The sequence below is a fragment of the Elaeis guineensis genome, chromosome 1, assembly GCF_000442705.2.
Source record: "Elaeis guineensis isolate ETL-2024a chromosome 1, EG11, whole genome shotgun sequence".
Lineage (NCBI taxonomy): Eukaryota > Viridiplantae > Streptophyta > Magnoliopsida > Arecales > Arecaceae > Elaeis > Elaeis guineensis.
In genome coordinates this window covers 165,266,838-165,284,522 of record NC_025993.2, presented here as the reverse complement: position 1 = coordinate 165,284,522, position 17,685 = coordinate 165,266,838, and the positions used below count along the sequence as shown (strand labels likewise).

The 17,685-nt window shown below is 36.4% G+C and overlaps 2 protein-coding genes across 2 annotated transcripts; both read right to left on the bottom strand.

Moving 5' to 3' along the window:
• Positions 1–334: 334 nt before the first annotated feature.
• On the bottom strand, positions 335–6,702 carry LOC105060524 (uncharacterized). The gene is made up of 9 exons (XM_010944278.4): positions 6,484–6,702; positions 5,189–5,374; positions 4,844–4,973; positions 4,656–4,736; positions 4,064–4,251; positions 3,391–3,486; positions 3,193–3,286; positions 919–1,032; positions 335–582 (listed from the first exon to the last, which is right to left on the bottom strand). The coding sequence occupies exons 1-9, from the start codon at positions 6,592–6,594 to the stop codon at positions 479–481; spliced, it is 1,104 nt and encodes a 367-aa protein (XP_010942580.3). The 5' UTR covers positions 6,595–6,702; the 3' UTR covers positions 335–478.
• A 1,763-nt stretch (positions 6,703–8,465) lies between these two features.
• On the bottom strand, positions 8,466–16,867 carry LOC105060523 (uncharacterized). The gene is given in 13 exon segments (XM_073247096.1): positions 8,466–8,694; positions 8,697–8,745; positions 9,255–9,374; positions 9,485–9,532; positions 9,648–9,761; positions 12,238–12,284; positions 12,563–12,605; positions 12,981–13,028; positions 13,162–13,216; positions 13,293–13,351; positions 14,818–14,951; positions 15,657–15,743; positions 15,863–16,867. Coding segments are annotated over 13 exon segments (966 nt in total). The 5' UTR covers positions 15,912–16,867; the 3' UTR covers positions 8,466–8,581.
• Positions 16,868–17,685: the final 818 nt, after the last annotated feature.

Below are 17,685 nucleotides of genomic sequence, written 5' to 3'. Positions count from 1 at the left end.
AGAGGAAGATGCTCATTGCTGCAATGGAAGCCAGTCTTGGTCAGAAGCCTAGCAGGTAATTAAAATACTTTTCTTTGAGAAAAGGCAATTAAAATAGAGGGTTCAGCACATGCACCAAAAAAAAAAAAAACACTCCCAAAGGGAACAAGAGACAAAAAAACTTCCTAGCACGTCCACTTCGGATCTTTTAGCTGCAAAGTGGAATTGAATCTCACTCACAACCATCCAATAATGAACTGACGCCTCTTGCAGCTGGATCCCTCCTCACCATCAGAACTCTAGTTGGTATATTTAAACCAGTACTGCACCCGGATAAACACTCATAATTCGCTGATTAAAAATAAAAGAGAGAATGTTCTCATTCGTAGACAATTATATTGCTATTATATTCATAGTACTTCGTCCATGAGAGTTCCCAGGGAAGTGAAGACTAGGAACACTGTTACATGGGCTACCTAGCATGGACAAGTAACAAGTGTCAAGAAAGATCAGATATCACTCGGTCGCACTTATCTTCCAAGATTTTCACAGCTTCAGTAAAAAGAACTTCTGGAGGTAAAGCACCGGCTGATTCGATAGTAACTGCACATTTAAATTCAAGTGACATACATTAAATTCACAAATTTAAGCAGCCATATTTTTTTTTAAAAAAAATGATCTCAGAGAAAACCCAACAACCATCAAGGCAAAAGATTGGAAGGTAGCTCTGAGATTCAGTTTCAATAATAATTAGGGAACACCCAAAAAACCCAATAAAAGACATACTAGGGCATCATTAAGCATATCTCATGATTATTTAACTTTTAATCTTTCAAGGTCTTGAACAAGAAAATCAAAATCTATGATGTAGATAACATATTAGATCACTGGATTAGTTTATCTTATATGCCTGTGTGAATTTATTGCTTCAGTACTTACAGATGAAGTGATCTTTAACACGCCTTAGTTCCACAAGTTCCTCATTCACCCCACGAATGCATTCTCTGCAAAGTGTACAGGCTCGGGGCTTGGATACCACTGCTTTCTTCTCGCCTGCACCGGGGCCAAAAGCATCAACAAGATAAACACTAAAGACAACATAAGTACTATAATCACCAAATTGGGGTAAAAAGCCATAAAGATTGTTTACATCAAAATATCAAATCATAATTGGTGGTCAGAGAATCTCATGCTCAGGCTGAAGGATTATCAAAGAAAGGACAAACGTCAAAATGTGAGAGACTTGAAGATTACTGCCATATATAAAGCTGATCCAAACGGATGGAATAAAAATGCAATGAGTAATTAAAGTTGGCATACTAGTGATAGTCCATGATTATTATGCCAGAGAACAAACTTGCCGCAAACTATCTTAGGGATGATTGTGACAGCAAGGTCTTGTAAGAATGGTCGCAAATAATTTGTGAAGATTTCTGTTTTATACTTAATGATGTAACAAAGAACCTCTGGTGCCTAATGGAACCTTGCAGTTTAAAAGATCAGAAACAGATGTACTTGATGCAAGAACATGTTATGCACTAAGATGAAATATTATCATAATAATATCTAATATTATAGCTAGTTATTATATAATAATAATGATGATAATAATATATACTATTGTTGTAATAATATATAATATAATAATATAATTTAAAAGTACATAATCATTATAATATATTTTGTATAACATATAATATTAATAAATAAATATTACTATATATAATATTATGAGAGATTATAATTATAATATTATAAAAATATGTAATATATAATAACTCTAATGATATTCAAAAAAATCATGAATGAAATATTTCTTCCTTATTCCAATTATAATATATAGTTATTATAAGAATTTCAGGTAGATTTTCCTAGTTATATATAATATGGTTAATATAATAATTACAATAATATTTACCCACTAAAGAATGGGCTCTTATTGTTTGATATATATATATATATATATATATATATATATATAGAGAGAGAGAGAGAGAGAGAGAACTAAATATATTTTCTATTGTAAGAAATCTGAAGCAAAATGAAAACAGATTTTTTTGTTTCCAATTTTTTTAAAAAAGAAAAGTTGAAACGATACCAAATGCAGCCTAAATATTTCATTTTTTATCATAGCGAAAGGATTGATGTTTTATAAAAAGAATGAATTTATAACATATGAAAAATCTATTTTTATGATATAAACAAGTTTTAAAGTAGTATAATAAAAAATGCCAATATAGAGCAGGAACAAATGCTGTTTCAGTGATTGGGCACTAGCTCAATGCTTGAGAAGAGCAGTATTTTAGATATTTCTTTACCAGATATCCATCTGACAAAATTAATGCATGTGTCTCTGAATCTGGATCTGATCAGATTCAAATATTTCTATCTGAATCCAATCCAGATGTGGAAAAGATATGGTTGGATAATATCCAACTCATTTTCAGCCCAATTAACAAGACAAATGAATCTCCACGACTCTGATTTTGATGAAGAGAAGAAATATTAAAAGGAAGAATTGAAATTTGAGCTCCATGATTAGTTCTGATAACTCTATATTTATTGATTTTGATAGTACTAGCAAGATGATTAAGAAACAAAGTTAGGCAGATGATATATGTTGTACAGGACTGTACCATATATTGAGCCGCAAGTCTAACATGATAATGGGGTTGCATCATGCATTAATCTCTATCAACAAGTAGCCATCCTTGTCTTAATGTTCAGATTTACTACAACACATGTCAGAACAAGTTGGTATACTATAGGACTATACAGACTATTCAAACATCTTCTTAAAATCATTGTTGACGTAACCATAAGAGTAAAATAAAAACCTAAAAAAAGTAATCTGTTATCCGTATTTGATTTTAATGAAGTCCTAGTTTGTTCAATTATGTGGTTTCATATCTTTGAATATCATTACCAATTCATTTTGCTTGTCTTCGTCAGCAACAATGAGTTTCTAATTACACATAAAGAGAGAAAAAATTCTTTTTGCATTGCACAAAAATGTGGCCTCCAGCTAAATAGCAATTAATATAATCTATGTGCCAGAAGAATAGGTTTACATAGCATATTTTAAGTAACTTCGAGGTTCCAATGTACAAAAGCCAGATGTGATATTTTAATAATTGGTTCCTCCCTTTGCAGATGGTACCGTATATAAGACATGATAAGCATTCAAGCTGCCAAAAGCAAAAGAGTTCTAACCATTTCCAAGGTCCTCAATATCAAAGACATTAACTGGACATTTCTTTACAAGCTTTTCTGCATCATCACCCTTTATGTCTTTCAATAGTACAACCTATTAAAAAAATCACATTTAGGATTAGAAACTATTGCAATCTTTAATATCTAGGCATCTATTTATAGGCAATGAAGTCAGAAGAAAGTATGCTTTCTTTTTACCTCTGGAAGCATCCTGTACCATGCTGTAGAAACAGGAGACCACTTTGCGTGGACTTTGCCAATGCCTTTCACAGCATGTGCTTCAAGCTCAATTGCCTGCAAAATTCAATCATATTTGCAAAAATAAGATCTGGCACAAGGTACACACTCGCATAAGTTAAAGAAGAAGGTAACGTTGCTAAAGATTCTGTAAAAAATTGAAGAATAAAGTTCAAAACATGTCCAAGAGTAGTAGGCATTGAAGCTTAGATGCATTTAGTGGAACATCGAAACTAAATGAAGGATAAGCAAACTTATTATTTGCTAATATCGAATGACTCAACTATAACGCTCAATACATGCATATACATATGTGTGTGTGCGCACGTGTGCGCGCGCGCATGCGTGTGTGTATATGCATATACATGTGTGTGTGTGCGTGTGTGCGCATGTGTGTGTGCGCGCGCACATACATAGACTTCTTCACTCCCTAAATTCATCTCGAATTAAGACCTTCCAAAAGGAATCAATACTTTTCAACAAGTCCAAAATTCAGATTCCCATTGAACTACAAATGAAAGATATCAAACCTCTTTTAAGCATAATTTCAGTCATTTAAAAAGATTCCCCACTCAACATATACCGATAGTAGGACTCAGAGAATTGAATCATGTGGAATAGGACAAAAAATTACCTGTCCTGGCCCAAGTTTAGCAATAATAATATCTTCATGCTTCACGCCCAGAGGTTTCTTGGAAAATTCTGGCATGGAATCTTGACTACAACTGAATGAAGTATAACTTTTTGGTTTTGCAGATTGATTAGGGGGTGTCATTTCAAGCTCACTTCCACTTGGCAACCATTTCAACTGATCTGACTTCACTGCACATAATCATCAAAATTATTATTAGACCACAAATCACAGCTAGAGTTTAGCACCTTAACAGCAGCAAAGAAAGCACCTGGAGGGGGAAAGTAATGGAAAACTGAGATTGTCAGATGATGTAAAACAAAATAAAAGTAAGGCATGGGAGCAGAGGGAAATGGGTTGAATGTAAAGATCAGCAAAGGATAAAAACCCTAGAAAGCCAACAGAAGAAGTTGGCATTGAATGAGATGCAATCCTTCATAAGAATGAACAGAGAAGAAAAACTGGAAAACCAGTCCTCCATTCATAAGATAAGGCTTGTTCATCATGTTGGAAGTGAGAGCCATAAGCTAAATCCCACCAAGAGGTGAAAAAAATTTGTAGCTCCACATGTTGATTAAGTCTGCAAGGATGATACCTGTCATACGTGGACCACCTTTTTTACATGACACATCCAGCTTATAGACTATTGTATTGCGCTCATTTGGAGAGTCATTTTCTACACAAAGAAGAAGAAAGAAAGAAAGAAAGAAAGAAAAATATTACAAGTATGCACCTTGAGAAATTCAATGTAAGAGGCATTCCATCAGCATTACTTGGCCAAACCTGAGAGATACTCAAATAGACTTGGGTCAGCATTGAGAGGAATAAGGCCCAGCCTATGAGCTAGCACCTCATCTGCTATAACTGATGTATTGTTAACCATGAGAACTTTCTCAATAGCCATTGTAGGAACCTGGAAAGATTATTAACTACAATAAGACAACTATAGGGTCAATTAGAGAAGATCATGAAAGCTGAGTTACATATCATATTCAGCCCATGAAATATGGAGTAATTGTTGAAATTAAAAAAAATGCACATAAGATGATAATTGAAAATTAAAAAAATAACATAATAAGGTATGATACATAGTTTTAACACAAAGGAGATTTTTATATGATTCCATACCTCAGCAATAAGAATTCTTCTGAATGCATTAGCCAATGAAGCATCAATACCAATCATATCAAACTCAATCTCATCCTCGGTAAGCCGGATAACTTCAATTTTAAAATTGTTGCAGAAACTTTCCAGCTGCAAGCTATTGTCAACCCCCATCGACGCATAAGCCCCAGAGTATTGAATAGCCTCTGTCTTCAGATATAAATACATATTCATCATGCATGAATCATATGAACAATAGTAATCATTATGTAAGATATTAGTATAGGAAAAAAAAAAACAAATGAAGAAGATCCAGTAGCCCAAAACTAAACTCACAAAAATAACATCAAACTTCATCACCCTTCTATCTCTTCCTTTCTGTAACAAATGTTGCTGAAAAGCAACATAACTCTTTTTCCTAATCTAAGATTCTGACAGAATTAACTCAAATTAAAGATGCTGCCTTCACAATCAAGTCCAAAGAGCAAACAGTACGCTACATGGCAGGCAATCATCACATAAACTGGCAATACTTTGTAAACAGAGGGTGAAGCACTTAGATAAATTGTATGCCATGACCTAAACTCAGGATGCGTGACTCGAAGAAGCCATTGTAGATATTTAAAAAAACGTTTTTAGATATTAAAAGCTTCATAACCAATACCTGGACCAATCACACTCAATATAAACTGTAAATTATAATCGGAATAAATTGTTACAAAGGAAACCTCTAAATGAAGCAGGGATCCTGATTGCATTAAAAACACCCCACTCTGGGTTCACTTTTAGAACCAAATGGTTTATGCCAGAAGGGTGCGAATGTTATGACCAATGCCATGCAAAAGATTCTGCTGGCTGGTTTAATGGTATGGTATCCGGTAGAAAGATATTGTGGGTAGCTTTTATAAGCAAGCAATTCAGAAGATCATTTACGTATTTACATTCCAAAGGCTTTGTTCAGTCATGTCGAAGCTAGGGTAAAAAATTTGATGAAGCTTATTCTCCATCACCACGATATCAAAAGAAACTTTAAAGACAATCAACTAGGAAAAAAATATCTCTCAAGAGCTCTAAAGTGTTTTTTTTTTTTTTAAAAAAAACCCTTCCAGTTATCGTCACTTTCATTTTTCCTTTAAACAAAGCCCCTAAAACGAAATCTAAGAAAACCAGACTAAAAAACTCCCTTGCTGATGGTAACCCAATTCAGAAAGAAGCCAACAGCTAAGGAAAAAAAAAAAAAGAAGAATTTACAGTATTTTCGTCTCGACCACATCGATGGGTTCAGGAGGATGGGGGTTGATGAAAGGCTTACTACATACATGGATGGGGGCGTCGGCCTTGCAAACGACGCGGGTCCGCTGAAGCTGTAGGTGCTCCGGGAGCTGCCCCATGGGCACGTCCGGCATATCCAGCGCCGAGACCTTCGGCATGTTAGCTTCCACCGCCAACGTAGAACAAAGAGACGAGAGAGAGACACAAGGGGAACGGTGGAGAGAAACGGAGGACGCTAGGGTTTTAAGAACCCAAAATGTAAAGAGCATGAGTTGGACGGCTCGCGTTAGAAGGGTTTTAGTCGGATCCGGGTCGATGTATAACTATGTATACCGGCTGAGTTCCCATGTGGTCGGAACTAGAGTAAACCAAGCCCAACCCGAGCTTGGCTCATTTTACCATTTAGACTACCACATCTAATTTCAAGCTAATTTCTAACGAACAGCCCCATTCAAGGGATGTGATAAAAGCACGTGGCTTCTCAATGCTTTCATTTATATATTAGGTTTTGAGCTCGGACATATTATAAATTATTTTTTAAAAAAAATATTTATAAATAATAAAATAATTTCAATCTAAATTCTTGATGTCCATCCATATTTTCAACTATATATATAAATAAAATTTTATTATAAAAAAAAATAATAACATCAAATTTTAAAAATATCAATTAAGTCAGATTTTAATTCAATCATTTAATAACATTATGCTTTAATTTAATAGTTTAAAAATTATTAGATAGGAGAGTCTAGACACATGGTATATTACAGGTTGATTTTGATTTAAATAATATTCATAGGTGATAATGTGCTGCGTATGTGGACAATCTAAACAACTAATCTATTTTTTCTCAATTTCTACTTTTATATATATATATATATATATATATATATATATATATATATATATATATATATATATATATATATATATATGATTTAAATTGGTTATTCTTGTTGCATATTCTAATTATATAGCTGAAATTTAATTTATTTATGCAAAATACCTTAATTCATAACAAATATATAAATTTTCAGTACCGAAAAGATAATTGATATACATATATATTCATGCCACGAGCTTAACCAACCCAGCCTTGAGTTAGACTGAACCTAGCTGTAGCACAGCATGTATGCTAGTCGATCGGGTCAAACTTGAGTTCACTTTGAACCGAACAGCCTACAAAAAAAAATCTCAATTCAGCTTAAACTAGGTCCCAATCCAACAAAATGAACAAAATAAGCAACAAAATCCCAATCCAGCTCAAACCAAGTCCAGTCCAACTCTACTTCAAGACTATGGTCAAGATTTAAGTGGAGACGGCTTGATTTTTTTAATTAACTTTTCTGTCAAACCAAATGACATTGACTTACATTTAATCAAGCAGGTATATTTTCGCAAAACCTAAAGCATATTCTAACTGGAGATCTGGTCTAACTTTGAGACAGGCCCTGAGAAGTCTTAATTCCACCATGGATACAAATACGTGGAGGGCACGTACTTGTCAAAAGCATGGCCAACTCACCACTTTCATTGAGATTGATATTTTGTCATTTTTTGAGGGTAAGATTGACATTTTGTCAACGAAACATCTTGCAGATGGTCCGAGTACAAGACACGGGCTTATGCTAGTCATTTGATTTAATCGATCAGAATTTGAAGTGGTAAGCATACTTAAATTTCTTGAACTCATTATCGTTCTTCACTGGTTTTGTAGATGATGTTTCAACGAGAATAACCGCAAACACAGACTTAGTTTAGCCATTTCGGAGGGCAATGACAACCGCAATGAGAAAAGCTTGGAGCAAATCAGATCTCACTTTCCACAATGTATTTCCTGCATTTATTTCTCATTCTGACGACCATGTTTGAACGTCGTCTAAGCCCTTGAACCGATATCATGGTACCAGTTTGGCTTTTTGGCCTTCACTCACAAGTTTTTCCGCTGTTTATTAGCTTTCAGTTACATTATGGACCTAAGTTTCGCAAGTCAATAATTGCCTGATCTTTTCATAATTAGTCGAAAACAAGTGGCAAAACTTACTAGATCTGATTGCAATCCAAATGTGCCAAAAAAACTACAGCTTTGCTTTCTTTCTTCCTTTTTCAGTTATATTGCCTCTACAGCTTTACAAAGAGCAGTATTTAGTGCATTGCTGATCTCTGTACTGTGAGTTTTTCCCACACCATCAGATGGTTTTGAATGGTGCAAAGGTCTAGAGCTGCTTTACATGCAACCCCAAGCTTTTGCCCATCAGTTCTACCCTGTACTCCTCTCCGCATTGACATGTAACAACTTGTGAAATGTCCTGCGGAAAAAACGCAGAAGAGGTTACAACAAATCTTGAGCATCACAATAAGAGTTTCTCAAATCACATGCACTGTAGTAACCCTCTAAAGGATTTTGCTACAGGGTACAAGAAAATAGTAGCTGTTATCATTTACAGATCACTTGCACTTCTCCCATTAGAAGGTGCTAGATCCATTAAATAGAGGGATACAAAGCAGAATCATCAGGCAGTGTTAATTGAATCTGCTGCATCTGTGCAGCTGCCAGGATTCCTGGTACACTACGTGCATCTGGCTTGCTGAGCAGTAATAACAAATCAACTAAATTCATTTCCACACTAACTATAATAGTTACCTGTGTACAATAAACTACAACATCAGTTAAGTGTTTAATTATTCATTTCAGCTGCTTTTGACCTTCCATTGGCACTCAACAGGCAATACTTAAACATGTGAGGGCGGTATTTTCAAATTTTAACAACATGCATCTGATATTGACCGAGCATATGTAGAAACAAAAATCTACTACCTCCAGTTGATTTATCTGATCCTCTAGAGAGTGCAGGTATTCCATTTCTCTGGATTTATCACCCATCAGGGCTTGGTATTCCTCTTCCAGGGCATTATCATCCATTTCCTTCAAAGCAGACTGAATGAACCAGTGCATCATATGAACATACATGAAGCAGAAAAGATTTCTAGACTGAAATTGGAAGGAATGACAGTCAATTGTCTATTAATTTGGTTTGATGGACTCACTGGAACACTCTCGATTTGGTGCTTTAGTTGCTCGACAAGCTCCTTTGACTGTTAACAAAAAAAAACAAAAAAAAAACATTTGCATTCTCTTATTGTAGGATGTTCAACTCAGAATATTTCCCTATTTGTAAATTGATTCCATCAATCGTGATAAAAGAAATACCTTGCTGCTTGCTATATTAATGTCCGATCTTTTCGCTTCTACTTCTTCAAGCTTATTTTTTGCAGACTCCAACTGTGTCATCAGGTCCTCATATCTCCCACCCATCTCATGTTCCTGCTTTTAAAGAAAACTAGTTTAGAATCCCGGGCGATGCACGGCACGTGATTATTTTTTTTCAGATAAATTTTGTGATAATCAACAACTTTGATTCCGTGAAGCTCCTTTATAAATTCATATTTTTTTATTATTTTTATTTTTTATCATTTTTTAAACCTTCCTATCTCTCGTTCTCCTTCTCTTTCAATCTTCTTCTCGCACACCCCCCAAACTCTTTCAATAGTAAAATTGGCAATATCAACCGTCGGCCACCACTACCATCAATGGCCGCAGCATCTTCGAGCTTGAGATGGAGCAAATATATAGCAATATAATGATAAATGATAGTTTTGTGAGATACTGATCAGAATCTTGGTGAGTGTGCCTCCAATTAATGAGTTGTGAGAGATTTAAATTTTAAAAATTTAAAAAAATTAATATTAAAATTTTGGAGATCTAAACTATAAAAAAAATATTAAAAAAAAATTATAAATCTAAACTTTAAATTTTTTTTCCATCTCTTCTTTTACTGCTTTGATCCTCTCCCTAAGATTGATGTATCCAATCTACGGAATGCCAAATGATCAGTATCTATTCTTTGAATATAAGAAATAATTAAAAATTTATAATTAATTAATACTATCCAAAAAAATAATTTGTAATTAATCATATATTAGATAACTATCTTTTAAATCTTAATTATTATTCTTGAATTCCTTATTTAACTATCAAGTCTAGATAAATTTAAATTAAAAAAAAATCAAAAGCCTCAACAATAAAGTTCTCTATAATAAAGGATCTTTACTGTTATTTTTTTTTAAATATTTTTTTATCTTTTTCTTCTTTCTTTTTTTATTCTTTTTCTTCCTTTCCTATTCTTCTCTTCTTCCGTGGACGCCATATAAACTATCTCAAATCATCTAGTTCGGGATGTATCAGACTGTAGAGATGGTAGATTGGCACGGCACTATCCTTCATATTGAGAAGATTCCAACTTTCACATCAAAAATCGATAAAGGAGGAGAGAGAGAAAGGGAGAGGAAGTCGGTAACGGGTCCACGGAGAGTTAGAAAATTTTTAAATTTTTTTTAAATATTTAAGTGAAGACGGTAATTTTTTTATCCATTTTATTTAATTTTTTTTAAATAAATTTTTTTTGATATTTGTTTCGAACCAAACATGGGAATGAGATGGGGCCCTTTCTCCATCCCTTCACACCCCTCCCAAACCCTTCACGGGTCACTCGCTGTCCTCCCGTTCTCCCTCTCACTCCCTCATCCCTCTTCTTTTCTCTCTTTTAGTCTCTCTCCCTCCCATTTTCTTCCTCCATCTCTTTGCCTCTCTTCCATTCTCTCTCTCTCATCATCGACCTCAAGATCTCCCACCCGATCAAGGCTCCCGAGGATGGAAAAACAGAGGAAAAATCGAAGGAAAATGGAGGAAAAATCAATGAAAGCAAAGGGAAGACAGAAAAAATTAAAAACGGAGGCCTCACAAAGGGATCCAGAAACCCAGAAATCCAACGAGGACCGGAGCCGAAGAAAATGGACGGTGGCGGCGGAGAGAAGACCCAGAAATCCGGCATCCTTCTCCTCCACAACACTGTGATCGTCACCATGGATGGCGCCCTCGTCGTCGACGGCGATCGCATCCACGTCCTCGGCCCCTCCCTGGACCTCCTCCGCGAATTCTCCCCCCTCGCCGACGATGTCCTCGACCTCCATGGCCGCTTCGTCCTCTCCGGTGCGAAACCCCCCAAAAAAAAAGCAGCCGATTAGTTGCGGTGCCATGGCTTCCCCAAAGCTGCCGCCACCCTCACCGATCGACAGCCACAACGCTGCCCCTCGCTCGCTCTCCCTCTACCATCCTCCGTGAAAGCTCTGTCCCAGATCTCGTGAGGGGAACGGCCGCCACTCGAGGTCTTCTTGTCTGTCGAGACCAGGCCTCCGCCCAAAGAATATCGTGATCCACTCCTCTTGGATCACCCTTGTCGGCCTCTGTTTCCTCTGCCCCTCCCCGGACCTCCTCCGCGAATTCTCCCCCCTCGCCGACAACTTCTCCCCCCTCGCCAACGACGTCCTCGACCTCCATGGCCGCTTTGTCCTCCCCGATCCGCCGCTCGAGGTCTTCTTGCCTGCCGAGACCAGGCCTCCGCCCAAAGAAGATAGTGATCCACTCCTCCGGATTCTCCACCATTTTCTGATCCACCATAGAGAGAGAAAGCGAGCGAGAGAGAGGAGTTGAGACAGGAGGAGCAGAGGCGGTGAGGAGAGAAGGATCGAACTAAAATGATGGAACCCTAACCCTTTTTTTTGTTTTTTTTTTTTGCATGCGTGGCGGACGGAGGGACATGTATTTTATAGCCAAAGAGACCCTGTATTGCTGCCACGTGGCGGACGGAGGCTTCTCCATTGAGGGGTCTCCGTTTTTATATATATATATATTAGATGATAAACACATGGTAATTTAGAAACATAGTAACAGCATCTCATACCATATTCTCCAAGCTTGCTATTTTGGAAAGTGTAATGCTTGTGTTTCCTGCATATAAACAGCTAAAAGCATAAATAGCAGCAGATTGCTCAACCAAATCAAGAGAGGACTTTCTGAAAAGGATTGCAAACATTTGCAGCTGTGCCTCCTTTATTAATTATTGTATATAAATTCTTATAGAATAAGATAATAAAATAAGATATAGTTTTATTCTCCCTCGGTGGAGAAATAAGAATATCCCACCACACAATTCCACCATCTTCTGTTACTAACAGCAAATTATGTGTAAACCAACAATAAAATAATATGTATCAAAAGCATCATACCATCAATATGGTTGTCCATTGGCTTGATGGGATATTCCTCAACCTAGATTAGTAACATCATCAAATTAGTGGGTAGAACTGGTAATATTTTTATCTAATTGATAGATTATAACAGTTGTACTATGATAGAAGAGGTTAAACTTTATTGTACAATCAATGCTTTTCAGTGAAGAAAAATGAACTTATAAAAAAGAGTAGGTGAGTTTAGTCCAACTTGGTGCTACAAGAACCACAAATGAGGATTTCAACTATCATGATCTTCCTGAAAGTAGACCATAGCATAGAAAGCAAATTGGTACTGCACCTATTTTCATGTTAAGCCTATAAAGCTGAACCAGACATTGAACAAGGAGAGCACATAATTCATTATTGTATAATAGTGTGGAGAAGGTTATGGTGAATTTTAGTGAAAGCTTACCAGCTGAGCATCTTCTATCATTTTTTGTTTATGTGAGTTAAACCAAGCCTACAAACACCAGGCAAAGGAGGAAAAATGTGAAAACTTTTTGTTATACATACTTGCAAATCAGAAGCACAAGACATGTCAAGGGGAGACGTGACAAGTCAAAGGAACTTTGCAAGGTTTCATTCAAGCCAACCTGCTGTTCCTTTAGTTTAATGTTCAACTCCTCTGTGATCTTTGAGTAGTATGATCTATTGAAGACAAAGTACACAAAATTCACTGATCTATATGATGAAAATAAAATTGAACTCTCACTCTGATCCACACCTCTTTTCTTTTATTTTTACTGATAGGATGACCATTTCTTGATGAAGAAGCTCCAGTGTCTGCAATCAAGTAGAGCCAAAACAGAAGCAAGAAACAGGTTGTATCAATATGTGCTGACAAATTCACAAACCAGTTACAAATTTCACTATCCTTTTGTTCTGTATGCATCAATATGTGTCAACAAATTCACAAACCAGTTATAAATTTGACTATCCTTTTGTTCTGTTCTCTTTGCTGGGTTAGAACATAAAATGCTAGAAGCCCACAAGCACCACTCATGCTCACATCAAGAGAGTCATAGGATGAACATAAAAGAAAATTCAGTCATGCAAAGCATTAGCTAAGGAGATCCTCATTGAGGTATGAAATTTTACAAGCTAAGACCAAATTTAATTCAAGTTCTCCCTCAAGCTGATCAACATATAGAACTATTACCAGATCATAGTAGCAGTCTGGGCAGGTTATGGAAAATTTAAAGTTGGATATGTGTTGCATAAACAAACAGTCATCAGGAAAAGCAAGAGGCAGATCTGTGGAACAACAGCAGACCTCAGAAGGTGAATAGTTTCCTGAAATCCTATACAAAACTAACCAGATAAGCTGGCTATTGCCTTTATTTTTGCACTCAAGAAGCTATGTTTCAATTAAAATTCATGGTCTGCTTGGATTTATGTATTGATTTTCCAACCCGAATTAACCCAAACTTGCAATATATATATATATATATATATATATATATATATATATATATATATATATATATATATATATATATATATATGATAATTCAAAAAAGGTTCCATATTTATCTATATCATACCTACGTTGCAACACAAATATATTATATTGATGCAAAAGAATCACAATGACGTAACTCAAATAAACAAAAATTAAAATATATACAAAATAATTAAATGATGTTCTAGACAAAAAACTGGGCTTGCCTCTGCCCAGCTCAATTAAAAGCTTGCTCTATGAGCCCAAAAATGGAGCAACTGCCTTTTAGGTGATGCCTGGCTTCAATAATAGACGATCAATTTGCATGAGTAGTTGACAATTTGGAGTTACCGCACAAGAGGAGGGGACGAGAGTGAGAGAGAGAGAGAGAGAAGTTAACCGAATACCAACACAACCTCAGCTCTGCCATCCCCAGGTCAATCATTGCCAAGCATGTACCATACTTCTCCAATTAAACTTGCAAGAATCTACACATGCAGTTGGGTGAATCTGTTCTGTAGAAGGGTGTCGTAAAATTTTTATGTGGCCATCAATATAGGAATACAGGTCTCATATGCAACAATACTTTATATACATGCTACACGCTTGACAACTTAAATTATATTCAAAAGAATAATACCCATGCATGGTCAAAAAGGGAAAAAACAGGGGGGGTGATGGGGGAGGAGGGCATATATATGCAAATTAAGTGTACAATGGGTTGCACAAAGAATAAAGATTATTGGATTGATATGGATATCATACATAGACATGGTTAACATTTGTGGATGCCTCAGAATAGGATAACCTGCGAAAGGGTAGAGGATTCTTTCTGCATGGATGAGAGTTTCGTCTCCTTCTCTGCTAACCCAGAGTTGATATGGGCTCTTGTCTTCACCATCTCTTCAACCTCCTCATTCAACCACTTTGTCTCGGATCTCACTACCCTCAATATCCCGAGATATTGTTAGTAATCACAATAAACATACAGAAGAATGACAAATCAGAATCTGGTATCTATGGTATACCTCTCTGAGTGAAATGTAAAGCAAGGCACCTGCATGGTGAACTGTAATTTGACTACTAAAAATGGATGGTACTGTCAAAAGGCTAAAAGCCCTCATAGGACACATCTCAAGTACTGGAAACCTTTGTTTGTAGCGAGAGACTCACACCTGATCTTTCCAAAGCAAAAGGCAACAAGAAACTGATGCCCAACATTTCCTCGAAAGGATGTCAATGAGCGTCGATTATGTTAACATTGCACCTTGAATACCGTTATTTTGCTGTATAACTGGCTTTTTGGTCCAGCTCTTTAGAGAGAGGGGGAGAGACCCCTTTTTCCCCTATTGTAACAGCTAACAGCCGTTATCTGGACAAATACAACTGGACATGGTTAACATAGGCTGTTATTTTCCATATAATGGCCACAAATTGCAACATGCAGAGCCATTGTATGGGACAAAGGCATTATTTAAAGTCTTGACTCTCCAGTAATATGCATTGTCCTCTTGCTAACAAGCACTGCAGAGGGTGCTTAAGAGAGATACTAAGAGGAAGAGAGAGATTTGGCAACTGAGCAACAAGAGATATTAAAAAGGCAAATGGAAGAGAAAAAAAGGGATTATTGGGGAAGGAGGAGAAGACCTAGCTGGAGCTCTTTTTCCAAGGTCTCAACCAAGGTCTTCTGCTTCTGCTCCTCAATGGATCTTATTGCTGCGTCCTCCTCAATCACTAAAAACCCAAACCAAAAGATAATGAGACATATATAGATAGAGAAAGAACTGAAGAATATTCATCTGATCTACCCAAAACCCATGACATGTAGAAAAGAAGAGAGTAGAAGGAATCACCATGCATCTGAGAACGCAAGCTTTTCATGTTCTCCAAGTACATCTCCATCTCCACACCTCTCTCACGCCTCAATCTCCCTTTGATTCATGGCTGTCTTAGAGATCAAAGGATCTGAAAGAGAAACTTTATAGATAAAACACAACCATCAGAAGAAAACAAAATCAAATGCCCAAAATGTAACTAATGATCTGAGTGGTAGAAGAAAAAGAACAGCTCAGGCAAAGCTCATGCCACAGACTCCTCTAGTCATGAGCCCTGCAGGCATGTAAGCCTGTGATAATGGATGCTCATTTAATTTTCTCACATAATGCTAACGGGCATGATTGCTTGCTTCTCGTGCAGTGAAAGAATATCCATAAATGTTTGACAGGTAAGAAGACTTGTTGACTGAGACTTATCATAAGGCAACAATGAGGTTGACTAGGCTTTGATTGGAGACCTCCATAACTTATCATTTTTTGGAGAATATATAACCTCTGTAGCTTCAATGTTTAGAATACATAATTCGATAGAGGCTGCATTTGTTGATAATTATAAAATGCAAAAGATTAAAGTTAGAGCATACCAAAACATAATAATGATCGACAATGCAATTGCACAAATAGCAGATGATCACTAAAAGTATAGACAGCATGATATTAAACCGCATTAGCACACATGGAACAGAAAAGCTAGGTTTATTCATGTAAACCTGTTTCTTGGTAAGAAATGAATTGAAATCATGAGGAACATATACCATAAAGAAGGTGAATACAGTGAAAATGGCTTGACAAAAAGAAGAAAAAGTGAAGTTGCAAAAGGATCCAACAATCTAAGACCACCAATAACAAACTGATCTTCACAGTGGAATGTGTAAAAAACAAAACCTTCAGCAAATTTAGTCCCTAAAAAACAAACTTTCAGCAAAAAATACTAACATCAGTGATGACACTAGATCAACCATCAAAGCAATACAGCAAAACTTCAAACCAGCGTACACCTCAGACAAGCTATTACCACACCCCCCCCCCCCCCCCACCCACCCCACAAAAAAAGAAAAAAAAGAAAAAAAAAAAAGAAAAAAGAAAAAAAGACACTTCCGAAACTAAATCTTGAAAGTTAAATCATGTCATCTGTTGTCTGTAGAAAACCCTGATGACGGATCATGCAAAAGCAATAAAAAAAATAACGGAAAAACATTAATTACGGTTCAAGAAAACCCTCAATAAACCCTCTTCGGAAACTAAGACAGATATCTTTGATGTCAAAAAATTCTCTGAAAAAAATACTTAGATCTCTCAAAAGAGATCATGGATCACCTACGATCCACTTTTGCCACAGGTTCGATACCGTTCCACGGCTTGGCGACTCCTAATTTGAAGACTGGACTTGGAAGATCAGAAGTACCATTCAAAACATACCTGGCATCCAAACCTTATTTTCTTCATTAAAACTCCGATCCAGAGAAATAAAAAGACATTGAAATCCTAAGTCGAAAACCTAAATTTTCTCAGGGGAGATTTCTAAGTACGATCTCGAGAAACATAAACAAGGATCGAAGCCGAAGAACAGATTTTCTTAAGAAGCACCAAGAAACAAGGATGGACGCCGAAGAACAGATTTTCTTAAGAAGCACCAAGAACGATCGAGGAACAAAAACAACCGAGGAGGCCAAGAACTCATACCTCAAGAAAAAGCAACTGGAACGATCAGAAAGAGAGAACCAAGAACTCATACCTCGAGAAAAAGGAACGTTCAAGAAAAAGGTGAATGCCAAGAACTCATATCGGACGAAGGAGCACCAAGAACAATCCAGAAAGAAAGAGAAGGCCCGGAATACCTT